Source organism: Danio rerio, chromosome 5 (assembly GCF_049306965.1).
Source record: "Danio rerio strain Tuebingen ecotype United States chromosome 5, GRCz12tu, whole genome shotgun sequence".
Classification (NCBI taxonomy): Eukaryota; Metazoa; Chordata; class Actinopteri; order Cypriniformes; family Danionidae; genus Danio; species Danio rerio.
In genome coordinates, this window is record NC_133180.1 from 73,998,790 (window position 1) to 74,016,727 (window position 17,938).

Consider the following 17,938-nt stretch of genomic DNA (forward strand, 5'->3'; position numbering starts at 1 on the left):
CTTCAAAGCATAAGCTGTGAGCTACAACCTGTAAGTGTTTTTTTATTTGTTAAAATTGATCATGACATGTTCAGTGTCTAGCGTTATCGGTATGCTGTAGCAACGATGTAAACAACAGGAAATGCTGCTTTGCACCGCAAACAATTTAGCTACAAACTTATATATATCAGTCAAACTGCTGTAAACACACACACACTCCACCAGCACATTCGTGTCTCTTATGTGTGTGCGCGCGACTTTGCATTGATTGTCTTCAGGCAGCTTTTCAATGCGTTTTACATGTCAGATAATAAAGTCGCAAAAGATATGTGGATGATTTATATTAGTTACACCTGCATATTCCGGATCCACGTGAAAGACGTTGTGTAACGCGTTGAGTTAAAAAAATACAGGAGAGCTCACCTGACTCATGGTAGCAGCAGAAAAATAAATCAAGGCTCACACAGGTCGCATCCCACATCTTATGCTTTATTCTTGTCACGATATATTACAGAAAATAACTTAATACGAGCATCAGAGAAAGAACACTCCCGTACACATGCGCTTGTTACAGAAAGTTCACACATTCACACACACAGACGAACACACAATGGTAAACACTCTTAAAGGAGCCGCACCCCATTTTCACTCGTTACAGACACTAGTCAGATTTTATTTTAGAGAGCAGGCAGGAGGTTGACTGATTGTTTGCACAGCAGAAAAGCGTGTGCTTTAACAGGCGTGACATTGAGCTGATCCGCGAATCGCAGCACATCATGACGATGACCAATCAGAGTCACTTATGGGAGGGCGAAAATGCGATCTGGCTCCTTTACCCGCCTTCGTGTTGTTTTAAACCTGTCTTCTGATGAATGCAAAAGAAGATATTTTGAAGAATGCTGGTTGCTGGGACCCATTGGCTCGTTTTGAATAGAACTATGGAAGTCATTGTGTTCCAGTAAAATATCCTCTTTTGTGTTCAACAGAAGAAACTCTAATAGGTTTTAAACAAGTGTGATTTTTGGGTGAACTATCCCTTTAATTTTGAAGACAACTATAGCCATTAGATTGTGTTTATTTGCCATTAATTGACAATTCTGTTCTCTGCTGTGCAAAATAATTATATTTTAATGATGCAGAGCAACATTGAGCTTTGGTTAGATGTCAGTGGAATCAACATGCCACTGGGTGTCACTTGTGTATTTACACTAACCTTTTTTCCATGTCATTGACCTTTTTTTTTTTTAAAAGAAATTATCATTTTTGTTGTAGTAACAATCCATTTATGAGCCATTTTTGGCATAGAAAATAACATTTTCACCTCAAACTGTTGTAAATCTTCAATGCTTTGGGGCACAAATGTAATTTTGATAGACATTTGAGTTTATGTCCCTTAAAATTGTCAAACCAGGCTAGTGATAGTGTTTATTTGCTACTGCACATCACCACATGGACTTGAATAAAAGAATATTTGGTTACACTACGTAACAATTCTCACTATTGACTAGTAGCTTATAACCTGCCGATTACTATGATATTGGCTGTTTATTATACATCCTTAATTCTCCTACTTAATACCCAAACATTAGCTTATAAACTAATAATAAGCAGCAAATAAGGAGTTTGAGGCAAGTTATAATGATTTATTAACAACGAGAATTATATATAAAGTGACTGAATGTTTTCGAGCAACAGAAGAGAATAAGTTTGTCTTTTTCTGTTACCTGAATGCATTTCATTTGCTTGAAGGATAAAGCTGTTTGTTTGCGTGCAGAAATTTCAAATTAAACCTGACCTTATATCACTCCATCCTTCCCCTGCAGGAGTTGTCCAATCAAAGGAGCTCAATTTCTCCTCCGATATCTCCCTGCACGACTTGGATAATAAACTGCGGCAGATTGTCAGCTGGCTGGAAAAGAACAATCACGTCAAACTCACTATCAGAGCAGGAACTAATAGCGAAACACCACTGGTACGTAATAAATCAATACATTTCCTCATGCACATCCTACGATTTTAGTAGTTAACGATTGAAGATTACAAAATTTATTTATTTGCACTCAAATTCACTGTATGAATGCAAATTAAAGGGTTAGTTCACACATGAAAATTTAATCACCCATCAGGTGGAGAGTTTCTTCTGTTGAACACCACAGAAGATATTTTGAAGAAAGATAAATAAATCTGTAACCATTGACTTCCATAGGAAAAACAAATACTATGGAAGTGAATGGTTTCCAACATTCTTTAAAATATCTTTGTCCAACTGTAGAAACTTAAAGATTAAGAACAAGGTACAGGTAAATAAATGATGATGGAATTTCCATTTTTGTGTGAACTATCCCTTTAACAACCAACAAAACAGTTCCATTTTAATTTATATCACACAAACAGTGTGGTAATTCTAATTAACTTTGGTACGAAGTTGATTTCAGAGTTTCCTTCTGTTTTCCTCATGACAGGACAAAATATTAACGCAGATGGTGGAGAAGATATCGGTGCCTGTTGCCTTCGTATCAAACCCCACTTTAATTCGTGGGGGTCGCGCTTCCATGTGCATCTTTCGGCTCGCTTCAGCTAAAGAACAGCAGAAAGAGACTTTAAAAAAGAAAGCTGACTCGGTAGAAGAGGGGCAGAGCGATGCTGCTGGGGGCACAGAGGAAACCAAAGACTTGAAGCAACAATAAAAGTCTGTGCAACTATACCGTTCTCTTCACATCCTTGATTTCTGAGAGTTTAATATGTAAACAGAGTTATCATGCAATTTTCAGAATAGCATACAATTTAAAAAGGTGTATTCCAGACACATTCCATAATTTGATATTTATATATTTCTGTGTTTTTTTATTGCTCTGTTTAATTCATTTGGTAATTTCTTAGTATTTTAGAAATTTAAATCATTAATTTTCCTTCGGCTTAGACCCTTATTTATCAGGGGTCGCCACTAATCAGTTTAACGGGCGAGTTCGTACGAATTCAGTCGTGTGAAAGTTTACAATTTTAAAAAGGAGGCGTGGCATCAAACCACACCCCTAAACCCAATCGTCATTGGGGATAAGGAAATCATACAAATTAATGTTGATTTATACTCCTGCGTTGAATTTTCGGCGTGACCCCTAGTGCTTGCCTTGCGCATAGTCATGCATTTATACTTCTGCATGCTGTTGCTCTGCAATAGCACTTCCGAAACACTAGCTGGCAGTAGGTTTTTATGCTTCTCTGTATGGAGTTTCTTTGTTGGTGTTTTGTTATTTCTGAACGCTACCTTATTGTACAAGTAGCTAAAACCCGCTCATTCTGAAGCAGAAACCAGAAGACGAACAACAAGTTTAATCAAAAGGTAAACACAACAGTTTCCATCTAGAGCAGGGGTGGCCAATCCTGTTCCTGGAGAGCCACCTTCCTGCAGATTTCAGTTGCTACCCATATCAAACACACCTAAAACAATTAATTAGGACCTACGTGAAACACCACGTGATAATTACAGGCAGGTGTGTTTGATATGGGTTGCAACTGAAATCTGCAGGAAGGTGGCTCTCCAGGAACAGGGTTGGCCACTCCGATCTAGAGCTACTTCACAGGATTGCAGGTCTCGACACTTGTAAACACTCGCTTTAACAGGTTCACGCAGATCTCAGTCCCGACCACACTGGTCACAGCTATCAAGCCGACCAATCACAAAGCATGTGCTATGCGTCGTTGCGATGTATAGTTAAATTTTTTTAAGAGGTGTGCGTTGGCCATGGCGAGGGCTCTGCGACCGTACGAAGACTGCGCCAGACCATACGTGTCAGCTTGACGCAGAAGTATAAATCAGCCTTTAGCCTCTAAATCATATAGTTACGAATTGCCATGAAGAAGTGTTGGTTTAACAAGTAATACATCCACTCACAACCACCATCAATACTAAAGAGCTCGCGCTGATCAGTAACGGCATAAATATCTTTGTGTATATCACTTTAAATCTGCAAAGTTTAGTTCCAACCCCAATCAGACACACCTGGGCTAGCTAATCAAGCTCTTACCAGGCTTTCTAGAAACATCCTTGGAGGTGAGCTGAGGGAAGTTGGGGCTAAAATCTGCAGGACACCGTCCCTCCAGGACTGAGTTTAGACATCCCTGCTGTAAATGAACTAATTACAAACTAGATTGATTGAAGACTTCAATTTATAGCCAATGCGTTCGATAGGTTTAGATGAACAATCAACTGCGACACAAACATTTGTGAAGCGCTTGCTTTTAGCCCCAATGTGCTTCAAAATAAGAGTCCTCACAAAGGAACCAGCAGGCAAAATAAACATACAGAGAACAATAAACAATCATAAATATATAATAAAGGCTGTTAAATGTAAACATCCAACATAAATTAGCTTAATTACATCAAACTTCAATATAAAAGTCTTTTTTCCCTCTAGTTGTATGTTTAGTTTGCAAGAACTCCAAAAACTTTGCTTTAGAAATGGTGTCTTGTGGGTAAAAACACATTTGGCTATACGGATCACTGAAGTCTACACTAAGAAGGGCTCTAATAGGTGCATAACTGGATTTGCAGGAGAACAAATGGACTTTACAGGCTCTAAATGAGAACTTGGTAACGTTTCAGAGCTCAAACAGTGCAGCTGGTTATCTGATTGAGGATGTGTAGGATTCTCTGATTGGCTGATCTGAGGCGCTGATGTTTCAGTTTTAGTTTGACGGGTCTTCTTTGATTTGTAGCCACTCAGACGGGATGCCAGGGAACGTTTTGGACGGGGTTTCATCTAGAAGAGGAAAATGGACAGACTTATTAAGGCAAAAATAATTTTTTTTCCCCCCATAAATATTTCTGAAATCCCTCAATTTAATCAAAGTCAATCCAATAAAACTGATTAATAAGTTGTTACCTGCTTCTTTTCAGGATCATGAACCACACCATGGCGCTGTAAACTTTGCTGTGGCAAAAATAAAAATGATATATAAATATTTAGAAAAATATATAATCATGATATATTTACCCCAACACCAGTCTATTTTAAATTAATATTTTATACAGGATGCTTAACAATAAAATATGTGTGCATATACATTAGATTAGTCAGTATCAAACCAAATCTGGAATTAAGTTGACAAATCAACTCCAGATCAGTCAAAAAATTAGCAGCCAAATTAATATGATAAAGGGAAAATCTAAAATAAAATTTTTACAAACACGAAAAAAAAAAAAAAAAAAATCAAGATAAACCTCAAAAATATACAATTTAGTCAAATAAATTATAACAACTTGCTTTAATTAATTAATTGCACAATTTTGTTCATAAGACCTTGGTGGATCGTCAGGAGCTGCAGATATTAATTATGTTTTCATGCATGTGTGTATTTTTGAATCTCAAAGTACTAACTTGCCTTATACGGATACTAGAAGACAACGCTTTCAGCTAATATTTTAACTGAACAAGTCAACTACATCTTAGATGGCTGAATAAATTAACCACAGATGTTCATTTTTGGATGAACTATCCCCATTTATTTTTTTTTATACAAAGAATTTGTGCAAATTTGAACAGAAGATCACCAAGTTGACCGTCTTATATGAATTCTATCAGTAATCAGAATCTCTATCATCTTTACATTAAAGCATTCAGTATTTTATTTGTTTAGTTGTTTGTCAACTGTCTTGTTCAACTTGTTTATCAGCGAAGAGAAAGCCACACAAATTTATAATTTCTCCATCTTCCGAGTGACCTGAAGGTCCGTTCTGAATGGATAGTGAAAATAAAGAGGAGCTAAGTTAAGGGAAATGGTACTAGTTACCTAACAATATCTTTCCCAAACACATGTTTTAGATGCCATTAATCAAACTCAAGTTAACAAACTGATTCTTTCACTATATTAGACTTGTCACGATACTGAATTTTGGTGCTGAAATTTAAAAGAAAACATCGATTTCCCACTAACATTTAAGCACTGATGAACGCAACACCGATGATTAGCCATAGTATTCATCAGTGCTCAACAGAAATGACTGTGATTGGCCAAGAAGGTCATCAGTTCACCGCTTTTCCGAGTGCAAACACAGATACACAAACACTGGAGATTAAAGCCGCGAAGATCCGCGGATCGCTTGTCTGTGTATGCACTAGGTGAAGTGTTGTGAACTGATGACCTTCACGGCCAATCACAGTCATTTCTGTTGAGCACTGGTGAATACAATGGCTAATCATCGGTGTTGCGTTCATCAGTGTTAAAATGTTAGTGGGAAATCGATGTTTTTTTTAAATTAAATTTCAGTAACGAAATTCAGTATCGTGTCATGTCTAATATAGTGAAAGAATTAGTTCATTTACTTGAGTTTGATAAAAGCCATCTAAAACATGTGCTTGGGAAAGATATCGTAAGCTAACTAGTGCCATTTTCCTTTACTTAGCTGAAAATGAGCCCCGATATCCTTGTTATTTTCACTATCCATTCAGAACGGATATTTAGGTCAGTTGGAAGATGGAGAAATTATACATTTGTGTCACTTTCTTTTCGCTGATAAGACACAATGTTCCTGTCTGACTCAGGCAATACTTCCAGGTTTTTTCCCACCCCAGCCTCAATTTCACTTTTTAATGGCGGCCTCATAATATCAGTCTATTGCGCCGTTTTACTGACTGTCTCATTTAATTCAAATGAGATTGTGCTCTTTTCAGTAGAGGGCGGAGCTACAGATGCCTGTGTGTCAGCATTCAAAACAGATCTAACGTTACCTCTGCCTGAAATACTGAAAATGTCAAAAGAAGCAAGCCGTTACCTTCATGGAGAAGGCTTTTCCGCAGCCAGGATGAGCACAGATGAAGGAGCGCTGCTGTTCGTGGAAGGACAGAATGTGGCTTTGCAGGTTAAATGCGGTGGTGTAGGAGCGAGTGCACCCGTCTCGGGGACAGTGAAACACCAGACGCTCTTCACTGTGAACGTGCTGATGCTGCTTCAGGAACCAGCTGTCCCTGAAGGTTTTCTGGCACTGATCGCACTGAACTCGCACTGAATTCACAAGAAAATACATGTACAGCAGAAGTCAGAATTATTAGCTCTCCTGTATATATTTCTCCCCCCAATTTCTGTTTAACTGAGAGATTTTTTTCAACACATTTCTAAACATATTAGTTTTAATAACTCATTTCTAATAACTGATTTGATCTTTGCCATGATGACAGTAAATAATATTTGACTATTCTTCAAGACACTTCTATACAGCTTAAAGTGACATTTAAAGGCTTAACTAGGTTAAGGTAGGGTAATTAGGCAAGTCATTGTATAACTATATTGCTTAAGGGGGCTAATAATATTGACTTTAATATGGTTTAAAAAAATTAAAAACTGCTTTTATTCCAGATGAAATAAAACAAGACTCTCTAGAAGAAACATATTATAGGAAATGCTGTGAAAAGTTCCTGAATTTGGGAAATATTTAAAAAGAAATTAACAAGAGGGCTAATAATTCTGACTTAGACTGGATATCAATTACACTCAACTCATTTCACATTCTGTGGTTAAATGCAATTGGTAAAGTATCTTTACACAGCCTATTTAACGCAGCCCTAAAAACATAAATCAATTACAAAATTAATTATCAATCGTAAATGTGAATCTGCAGTATAGAGATCTGCGCGGGACTAAATTTTGAATCCCGCCCGCACCCGCCAGGTTTTAGCCCGAACCCGACCGCTCCCGCTTATATTAAGAATTTGTTGTCCCGCTGCCCGACCCGCCCCGTTTTTTGCCCGCCACGCCCGATCCCGCTAAAGAGCGGAGGAGAACAAAACCGAAAATCACCCAGCTATACAGACCAGACAGCCAAGCTGTCTGTATAAACACACACACACACACACACACACACACACACACACACACACACACACACACACACACAGACAAAGCTCTCTCTTTCTCATACGTGCGCGCGCACTCACACACACACAAGCACCAAGCAGTCACACAGGCGTTTGCTGTTATATCAACTCAAAGGCTTGTAATACCATGTATCAAGTACCAATACCAAAAGGTTTTATATAAAGGTATATAAATACTGAGTCGCGCCAGCTCCGGGCCGTAGCGCACATTACTCTCGGGCCGATTCCACAAGCATCCGGCAGTGAGTCCACAAGCATCCGGCCCGAGTCTGGCAGCCGGAGTGTTTGCTATCTGGGAAAGCTCCCTCATTCGCGCGCGCGCACTAACATGCGCGCACACACAAGCACCAAGCACACACACAGGCAAAGCTCTCTCTCTCTCATTCGCATAGCAATATCCGCGATATTGCTAGACAGCCCGCTCCCATCCCAAATTAAACCCGTTACCGACCGCTCCCACGATTTATTCGGAAATGTATTCCCGCGCCGCAGAAATCTGGTCAGGTCCCGTGGAGACCTCTACTGCAGTATCAATCGGTCTTAAATGCTAAAACGATACACGTGTGTTTATTATTGCTATAATAAAACATCAATTATTATTATACTGTGGTCCCCCGCTATAACCTGGTTCACCTTTCGTGGTCTCACAGATTTTTATTTGTGCAATTTGACGTGCTTTTTTTTTTATAGTGCATTGTGTTCGGTGTCTTGATTGGCTGTAGAGCCAATTAATCTCCTCCCCATCTCCTGTACAGTACAGAATGCGATCTGTTTGCCAAATTAACAAATCTTCAATCGCTAGCAGTGTGAACTGCTTCAAGGATGCAAAAAGGGTTGTAACTGTCCAAAGCACGACCATCGTAAAGTGGGTCCTACACCAGATGTGCCACACAGCGCCATGCAATTTAGAATTGTAAACATAGGTTTATATCAGGCTATACGCACAGCGGCGCTGCAAGTCAGTGGCTGTCTGCAGTGCCCAGCTATGACTCAGGACACTGTTTATAATTCTGCGGCACCACAGAGCGCCATCTGAATAATTTTATTTTTAATAACAGGTGAATGTGCGCGTCCAGTGTGTGTTACATCCAACTGTCATGTGTGCGGTGCATCCGGTGTGTGACCCCCCCTTAAGGATGGAGTCTGCTTTAGCTGTGTGGATCAGTAACTGCAGGATGGAGAACATTACGCTGGATGCAAACACTACCAGCACAAAAACTAAAAAGCTTTAGAAACCTTTTGCGGACAGCGATGAATGAATGACAACAGGTTTTAATCTTTGGTTTCATTCTATAATACTAGACTTATTTTTCTACGAAAGTTTAAGCTTTGAGAGAGTTTAAACGACAGAGAAAAGTGTGAAAATGTTCATGCCTGTCTGAGAAACATGTATAAAGTGTGTAGTGAGGGGTTTTACAGCTGTAAACATCTATAATAACTAAACAATAAAGCCGTCTACTTCGCGGATTTTGCATATTGCAGGTTATTTTTACAACGTAACTCCCGCGATAAACGAGAGACCACAGTACAATATAAAGCACAACAGATTAACCTCACTTTAATAAACAAACACTGACTGCTTTTATGTTAAAGGGAAAATCTGTGTCTGCTTGAAATAAATGTACTTTTCTGTGCTGCCTATGAGTGTAAAGATGCTTTTAGATGACTATTAATGTTCAGATCAAAACATTATGCCTTACCTATATGTACTTTTTTGTGGTTTGTCATCTCGGTCCAGTTTTTGGCAACAAACGAACAGCCCTCGGTCTCACAAGAGTAGCCTATGAGTAGATAATATGGAGGACATATTATTGCCATGAAATGCATGACTTAAAGGGATAGTTCACTCCAAACATGAAAATTCTGTCATCATTAACAGAAAAACAACAACAACAGAGATTTGAAAGTAACTTCTGAATACGCAAACTACACACCTTTATGTACTTTTTCATGGCGCTTCAGTTTACCACGCTGAGAAAAGCGCCTCCCGCAGCCTTCCTGAGTGCACCTGACGATCACACACACACACACGCATTTCATTTTGTTTACAGCTCTAATTTAAGTGTTGTACTATGCTAGTTTGTTAATGACTGAAAATACAAGGAGATGTGCAATAAAGCAGTGGAAAACATCTTACAAGAAAGGTAGAAGCTGAGTGTGTGTGCACTCATGGGTTTTCAGCTGATTATTTTTCTTGAATGCTTTGCCGCAGCCTTCAAATGTACACTAAAAAAAGTTAAATAACAAGACAATAACAACAAATATTATACCTACTGTCCTTAACAATATAAATACTAATATAAAATTATCGCCCTGGGGTCCGTTCTTTGTACGTGGATTAGCTGGATTTGGTTTGACGATTTGACACGATCCAGGATCGTTTTGTTCTTCAAAACTGATCCGAGAGTTGTTGTCATAGCAACAGTTCTGGTAGCTCAAACCTGGTCGGGAGCAGGCTCAATTCATATAAACAGGATTAGATCGGGTTAGTTCAAGAAAAGAAAATACTTAAAGTATACGTACTGAATTCTGATATTTATTAACAGTAGTAGTTATATACACTTGTGAAAATAGTAAATATTTTTTAACTATATATAAAAGGTTTAAAATATATATATATATTAATCAAACTTATGCAATCCGCAACCCCGCAATGCAAGTACAAAGACTGCCACTTGGTGATGCAAAGAGAAAACTTATTGATATGAACTTTTTAAGATCGCTTTAGTACAATTTGTGATAATAGTAATAATAAACATCCAGTTATTCTTTACACCGATTAAAAAAATGTCTACTATAATACTACTATGGATCTATAAAAAGGAAAATCAGCTGTAAAACTAAAATTGCTCTTGACACATGAAAGTGTATCATATTTAACAAACCGTTTACTACGAATTTTATGTAATTTTGCTGACATGGATAATTAAATATTAATCAGATGATGTCATTACGCTGCTGTGCTGTCAGCCAATCGTTGCATTGCTGATCATGATTTCGAGGATCGATAGATCTGTCCTTCACACACGAGCAGCGATCTCAGATCAATTCATCTAGACATTTTTTTCTGATTCACGAACTTGTTTGAAGAATACAATATTAGCCAGAGATCAGTTATTAAGATAAAAGAGTTAAAAAGTTAAAAGATCCAAGATCTGCCAAATCATTCAAAGTAGTCGTGTCACAGATGTTTTCACACTGCTTGACTATCTGGGCTAGCATTTCGTCACTGCTTTGTTTACACTGCAAGTTGGATCGGCGACAGGGACTTTCACGTCGCATGACTTTACTATAGGAAGAATCGCCGACAATTTCGTCCAAACTACGTCTCACAGCCAAAAACACGTCGTATATCTTTTGTTATTAACTACATAATGAGAAAGAAGCCTTTAATGGGGTAGAACAGTGGTTCTCAAACTGTGGTAAGTGTACCTCTACTGGTACGCAGGCTTCCTTCTAGTGGTACGCGGAGGAATTAAATATGTCATGTATATGCTACACACTTTTCAAAATTTATAAAAAATTATGCATATCATATTCCATATATGACATATAGCCTATATTTCTGGGCTAATATGCCACGTTTTTTAACTGTGCAGAGTTGCAGCTGCTTTACTGGGCGTACTATGCTACTGTATATTTCAATACTGCTCTTTTTGGTGGTACTTGGAGCGACAATTTTTTTCTAAGGTGGTACTTGATGAAAAAAGTTTGAGGACCACTGGGGTAGAACATGTACATGTTTGCTCACCTGGGTTTAAAGGGAATTAGCCATTTCTCCTCAACTTAAGTTGATAATAAACTAATTTCTTTCTGTATGAAACGTCAAACAGACACGGGTGCTCCTGAGTCCTGTCAAACCTCCACTAGTTTTTCCTCCATTTCGTGGGTCCAAATAAACCGAAAAAGAGCGCTTTTAACTTCTCGCCCAGCCTCCCGCTGGCCTGCAGCAGGTATACACACACGCACACGCAAGTAAATGCCGCTCTCTCATTGGCTGTAGGCGATGGCTGATGTTATTTTCAGTCAAAACTCAATTCACACGGCATGATTTGAATCGCCGACAGCTCCAGATATTTAGCACGGCAAATATCTCATCGGCGACTCATCGGCGATTCTCTCAGATCGCGTCTTTGATGGTTCATACTGTGTGATTGTCACTCACGTGCACGAGCAGCGATTTGCCTGTGATTTCAGGCATTTGTCGGCGATTTCTCAAAACCTGTCGGCGAGCCAAAATCGGGGCTAAAATCACGCAGTCTGAACTAGGCACTAGATCATTTGAGCGAGCTTCGAAGAACAGACCCCAGGTCTTATGTTGCATGTTTATATTTTTTGCAATGGCCAAGAACACATTGAATGGGTGAAAATGACATATTTCATCTTTTATGCCAAAATATATTAGAATAATAAAGATTCTTACAGTAGGAAATATATCAAAACTTTTTTTTTTTATTAGTAATGTGTATTAAGCACTTCTTTTAGGGTGCTTTCACACGTAGAGATTTGTCTAACGTGATAAATTTAGGCTGAAGTGACAAACTGCAAGCTTTACATGTTTATATCAGTTTTATATCTTCTAAAAGCTAATTTTGTCACTTTTTTTGTCACTAGCTTATGGATATCCTAAAAATGAACAATACTGTTACTAACATGTAAAAAACTTCATTTTTATTTCATGGGACCTTTAATGCCAACGTAACGGAGACCAAGGGCGGACTGGCCATCTGGCAGACCGGGCAGATTCCCGCTGGGCCGACGTACTTTTTGTACTTTGTTCTTTTCAAAGAAAATGAAAGGAGACAGTTATATTTAAGCCCTGTTTTGTTATAAAAATGCAGAGTAAAGATGACGCTCATATAAATGTGTACCTACACGAGGCTGTTTAGTGTCTGTTAATTATAATATCAAAATGAAACTAATTTTCTTATATTGTGTTTTCATTGTTTAGATCAGGGGTGGCCAACCCTGTTCCTGGAGAGCCACATTCCTGCAGATTTCAGTTGCTACCCATATCAAACACACCTGAACCAATTAATTAGGACCTGAACACCACGTGATAATGACAGGCAGGTGTGTTTCATATGAGTTGCAACTGAAATCTGCAGGAAGGTGGCTCTCCAGGAACAGGGTTGGCCACCCCTGGTTTAGATAGTGAAACAGCAAGCAGGATGAGGTGAAAGAGGTTATAATGTACACTGTTCCCTTTGAAGATTTACCCATGCATTAGCAGGCAGTTTTCGTTATGTTTATTGTTTAATATAGGCTGAGTGAATAGTGTATTGAATAAGCTAAATTGGCTGTAGTGTATGAGTGTGAATGAGTGTGTATGGGTGATTTCCGATATTGTGGCTGGAAGGGCATCTGCTGCATAAAACATGCAGGAATTGTTGGCAGTTCATTCCGCGGTGGCAACCTCTGATAAATAAGGGACTACAGCGAATAGTGTATTTTTTAAAACTTAGCAAAAATCTTTATGGACAGTATACAGAAATTAAATTGAGATTAAAGTTTATTTATTTATTTCATATATATGGCTTTTGTGTTTTATAAAATAGGAGCTGATAAACATATTGGACGTGCATAGTTAGATAGCATTTTGATTGAATGTAGTGGGCCGCTCTGGCCTAAAATGCCAGGGCTGATTTTTTGCCCCAGTCCAGCCCTGACGGAGACCAGCTAGTAAGTGCTGTGTAGGTAAAAGTTGCTCTAGCGACAGACGCTATAGGCCCAATTTTCCTTGTTAGATCAACCGACTCCGATGCTGAAGGTCGCCGGTTCGATTCCAGCTCGAAATGGGTTGGGTGGTGTAGGACCGGCCGGTTACACCAACGACACATATTCAAACCATTTCCTCAGCGACGACATTTAGTAATTGTACAACATTTGTTACTTTTAATGTCACTAAATGACTTTACATTTACTTACTATGTACTGTTTTGTCTCTTGTCTGTGAATCCGGGAAATGTGTTTCTGTAAGTTGCTATTTGTGGTGAAACCTTCTTTACAGCCGTCCTCCATGCATCTGTGAACAAACCACAGGAAAATGACAGTCGGCTATCATATTTAACTTACACTGGCAAAAATACAACTACTTTATAGTAAATACTGCAATACTTCAGTACTTGAATTAATCTGTTATGGTGATTCTATAGTTGATATGATAATACAACAAACAAATTACCCAATACTGTAGTTTTGTACAACTAGGGGTGTCACGATTTAGATTTTTAATCGAAATCGATCTAAATTTATGCTCAATTTCGATTATCGAATCAAAAAATAGAATCGTCGATGCTGCCACGCCCCCATGTCACGTCAGCTTGGCTTGCCAGGTGGGAAAAAACAGGCTTGTTGAAGTGCTTGTTAAACTGCTGAAGCAGGAGACCCGTCGACAGAGCTTAAACCCTCTCCTCTTTCAATGAAGTCGCCGGTGTGTAAGCATTTTGGATTTCCAGTGAGTTATGTTGACAACGTTCGTGTTGTCGACAAAAAAAAAAAAACACACAGTTTTGCAAGCTCTGCTATGTACGTATTACGTACGGTTCGTCCGATAGACAACACCGGCATCGCGATCCTCCGCCCGCCCCCGTTGCAAATCCGCTCGCGAAAAGTTCACACTCAGGCCCTGTTTACACTGTCTTTGTTTTTAAATGGCATTTTAGAACGACAACGATTTGACATCCACAGTGGCGTGTGGCATTTCTGAGCAGCCCTCCTTCCTCACTACCTCTGAAAATGCACATCACGTGACCACACAGACACAGACGCACACACAGCCATGCGCTCGAGACAGCAGGTCCAGGCAGTCAGAGGACTGCTTCAATCTTTCACTCACTTGTACTTAGTCATTTTAGCGCACACCTCAGATACTGTTGGCTGGTTCCTGTTGGTTGTGCGTCTTTTTTTACCGACGCCATTATAACGACACAGATCACTGCCTATTCACGAGTCCCGCAGAAAAAGTGATTGACAGGTGGTAATTATGTGTGTATCTTCCTTTATTCATTTACTGTATGATTTGTTTATGGGTAAAACAAAGACCATGCAGGTCAGGTAGTTTAAACGGTAGTTTCAATAATTAATTGGTCATTAATTAATTAATTATTCATAATCGAAAATCAAATCGAATCGTGCCTTTAGAATCGAAAATGTAATCGAATCGAGGATTTGGAGGATCGTGACACCCTTATGTACAACTATAAGATATATTATACTACAATACACCATAGTTTACTGTAGTAAAAACTAAAGTACACCACTGTAGTTATTGAGGTTTATCAATTCACTATAGTTAACACTACACTATAGCATTCATTAACAAAGTGTTGTAAATGCTAAATACATACAGCAAAATGGGCAGTATGATTAAAAAACACTATAGTATCTACTCACCTGTATGGTTTTTCACCGGTGTGCGTCAGAACATGACGAGTGAGGTGATGTTTCGTACAGAAAGATTTGCTGCACTTCTTATACTTGCATTTATACGGCCTCTGCAAGAGAACAGGTAAAATGTTGACAAGTGATCTTTGCTTCAACCCTGACATACACTCACCGGCCACTTTATTAGGTACACCTGTCCAACTGCTCGTTAACGCATATTTCCAATCAGCCAATCACATGGCAGCAACTCAGTGCATTTACGCATGTAGACTCGGTCTAGACGATCTACTGCAGTTCAACCGAGCATCAGAATGGGGAAGAAAGGTGATTTATGTGACTTTGAGCATGGCCTGGTTGTTGGTGCCAGACAGGCTGGTCTGAGTATTTCAGAAACTGCTGATCTACTGGGATTTTCACGCACAACCATCTCTAGGGTTTACAGAGAATGGTCAGAAAAAGAGAAAATATCCAGTGAGCGACAGTTCTGTGACACAAATGCATTTTTGATGTCGGAGGTCAGAGGAGAATGGCCAGACTGGTTCCAGCTGATAGAAAGGCAACAGTAACTCAAATAACTACTCGTGACAACTGAGGTCTGCTGAAGAGAATCTCTGAACACACAACACATTCAACCTTGAGGCAGATGGGCTACAGCAGCACAAGACCACACCGGGTGCCGCTCCTGTCTGCTAAGAACAGGAAACTGAGGCTACAATTCACACAGGCTTACCAAAACTGGACAAGAGAAGGTTGGAGAAATGTTGCCTGCTCTGATGAGTCTCCGTTTTTACTATGACATTCGGATGGTCGGGTCAGAATTTGGTGTCAACAACATGAAAGCATGGATCCATCCTGCCTTGTATCAACGGTTTAGGCTGGTGGTGGTGGTGTAATGGTGTGGAGGACATTTTCTTGGCACACTTTGGGCCAATTAGCACCAATTGAGCATTTGGGCAATTGAGTAAATTTGGTATTTTACCATGTCAACGCCACAGCCTACTTGAGTATTGTTGCTGACCATGTTCATTCCATTATGACCAGTGTCCCCATCTTCTGATGGCTACTTTCAGCAGGATAACGCACCATGTCATAAAGCGTAAATCATCTCAGACTGGTTTCTGGAACATGACAATGAGTTCACTGTACACAAATGGCCTCCACAGTCACCAGATCTCATTCCAAAAGAGCACCTTTGGGATGTGGTGGAACGGGAGATTCGCATTATAGATGTACAGTCAACAAATCTGCAGCAACTGCGTGAAGCTATGTCAATATGGAGACAAATCTATGAGACAAAATTTCCAGTACCTTGTTAGCATTAAGGCAGTTCTGAAGGCAAAAGGGGGTCTTGTACGATGTACCTAATAAAGTGGCCGGTGCGTGCATGTTGTACGTTGATAGTTATTGCATGCTAATATGTTTTCCCTTTTTAGAATTTACTAAGAATAAGTAACTTTACTGAAATTATATTATTAAGAAGAAAGCCCGAATATGAAACCAGCTTCATCTCAATTATTACAGGAATACTGAGGTACACATTCGCACCGTTATTTCATTTTATTCTTGCTAATTTGAATATCTGATGTAAAATCACATGTAATATGGCTTCAAAACAACATTAGCACTATTTAAACTGTGAACAATGTTGTACTTTGATAGTCATTAGCAGCTAATATGACACTCATCCCCAATCTTCGAGCACATGTGTGTGTGTTAACTGACCTCTCCGGTGTGTTTGCAGAGATGCGCTTGTAGCTTCCACTCTCGGTTGTAATACGCGTGACATTCCGGATAGGAACAGATAAATATTTCGCCCAGTTGATCAACATTGGCATTAGTTTCATCCATTGTCATATGTTCAGAAATAGCGGTATAAATTTAGGTCCCTCGTGCGCTCCTTCATTTTGATTGCCGACGTAAACTCTGACGTCAAAGCATGCGACAACACTGTATGGAAAGCCATTGAGGCCAAAATTTTAAAGCGTGCACAAAACGCAAATGGTACTTTACCACGTGTTTATATATATGACAAAATACATAAAATAAGATGTATATATAGTGTGGACTAAGCCTAATTTATTACAAACCAGTCGCTCTGACACTTGTTATTGTAGTACACTAAAACTACCTGTAAGAAAATAAAGTTAACTGAAATCACAGTAAATTAAATACTAAAACTGAAGTAACATGAACTGAAAAATTTATTAAAATCAAATAATAATTCCTAAAATATTCTTCTGTTAGCTCTGAACTCTAAAGTAGAATTAATAAAACCCAAATATATATGAACTAAATAGAAATGTGCTCACAAAATAAAAATGCCTAAAAGCCATGAAATGAACTAAAACCAAACCAAAAATAAGCATCAAATTGAAAAATAGTATAGAAATAACAGCTAACTTTGAGTTGTGTAACTATAACCTCGGCTCTGACATCTGTGGTAATGTCATTGTTTTGGTGCCTCATGCTGTTCCACCTCAGATCCTTCACAGACCCTCCCGACCCCCTGCAGGACACACACAGAGCCAATCGGTCTGTAAATGACACAGTTAACAAGACGAACTCACTTCATTCTCCAGCGTTTTTACTCAATTACCAAGCCAAGATCCTGCAGGTGGATCAGACAGTGCAAAAATCAAATAATAATAATAATAATAATAATAATATTAATAATAAATGCACTTTGGGATTTACATTAGGAT

At 38.9% G+C, this 17,938-nt stretch overlaps 2 protein-coding genes across 15 annotated transcripts in view; one reads left to right on the forward strand and one right to left on the reverse strand.

Annotated features, from left to right (window-relative positions):
* The window catches only part of mtif3 (mitochondrial translational initiation factor 3), an 81,170-nt gene extending 78,388 nt beyond the window's left edge, over nucleotides 1–2,782 (forward strand). For 8 of the 9 annotated variants that reach the window (XM_073949842.1, XM_073949843.1, XM_073949841.1 and 5 more), the window contains 2 exons: nucleotides 1,803–1,951; nucleotides 2,442–2,681. In XM_073949842.1, the coding sequence (XP_073805943.1) occupies nucleotides 1,803–1,951; nucleotides 2,442–2,666 (374 nt within the window). In that variant the 3' untranslated portion in view covers nucleotides 2,667–2,681. Of the gene's footprint in view, nucleotides 1–1,802; nucleotides 1,952–2,441 lie in introns of all 9 variants that reach the window. The other variant, NM_001326363.1, reaches the window with a different exon arrangement.
* Nucleotides 448–17,187, reverse strand: gtf3aa (general transcription factor IIIAa). 6 transcript variants are annotated; one of them, XR_012405855.1, is made up of 10 exons: nucleotides 16,959–17,161; nucleotides 15,246–15,346; nucleotides 13,779–13,875; nucleotides 9,988–10,076; nucleotides 9,785–9,858; nucleotides 9,551–9,631; nucleotides 6,752–6,981; nucleotides 4,863–4,910; nucleotides 3,554–4,739; nucleotides 448–3,378 (listed from the first exon to the last, which is right to left on the reverse strand). XR_012405855.1 is itself a non-coding variant. In NM_001003866.1 (9 exon segments), coding segments are annotated over 9 exon segments (1,104 nt in total). In that variant the 5' UTR covers nucleotides 17,091–17,187; the 3' UTR covers nucleotides 4,129–4,487.
* Between the last annotated feature and the right edge of the window lie 751 nt (nucleotides 17,188–17,938).

Excerpts from the sequence above, each read along its gene's own strand:
- gtf3aa (XM_073950182.1), bottom strand. The coding sequence starts at position 9,578 with ATGACAAACCACAAAAAAGTACATATAG. Across the intron at positions 4,911-6,751 it reads GAAAAGCCTTCTCCATGAAG|CAAAGTTTACAGCGCCATGG; the intron begins GTAACGGCTTGC and ends TTTTTGCCACAG. Across the intron at positions 4,740-4,862 it reads ATGATCCTGAAAAGAAGCAG|ATGAAACCCCGTCCAAAACG; the intron begins GTAACAACTTAT and ends TTCCTCTTCTAG.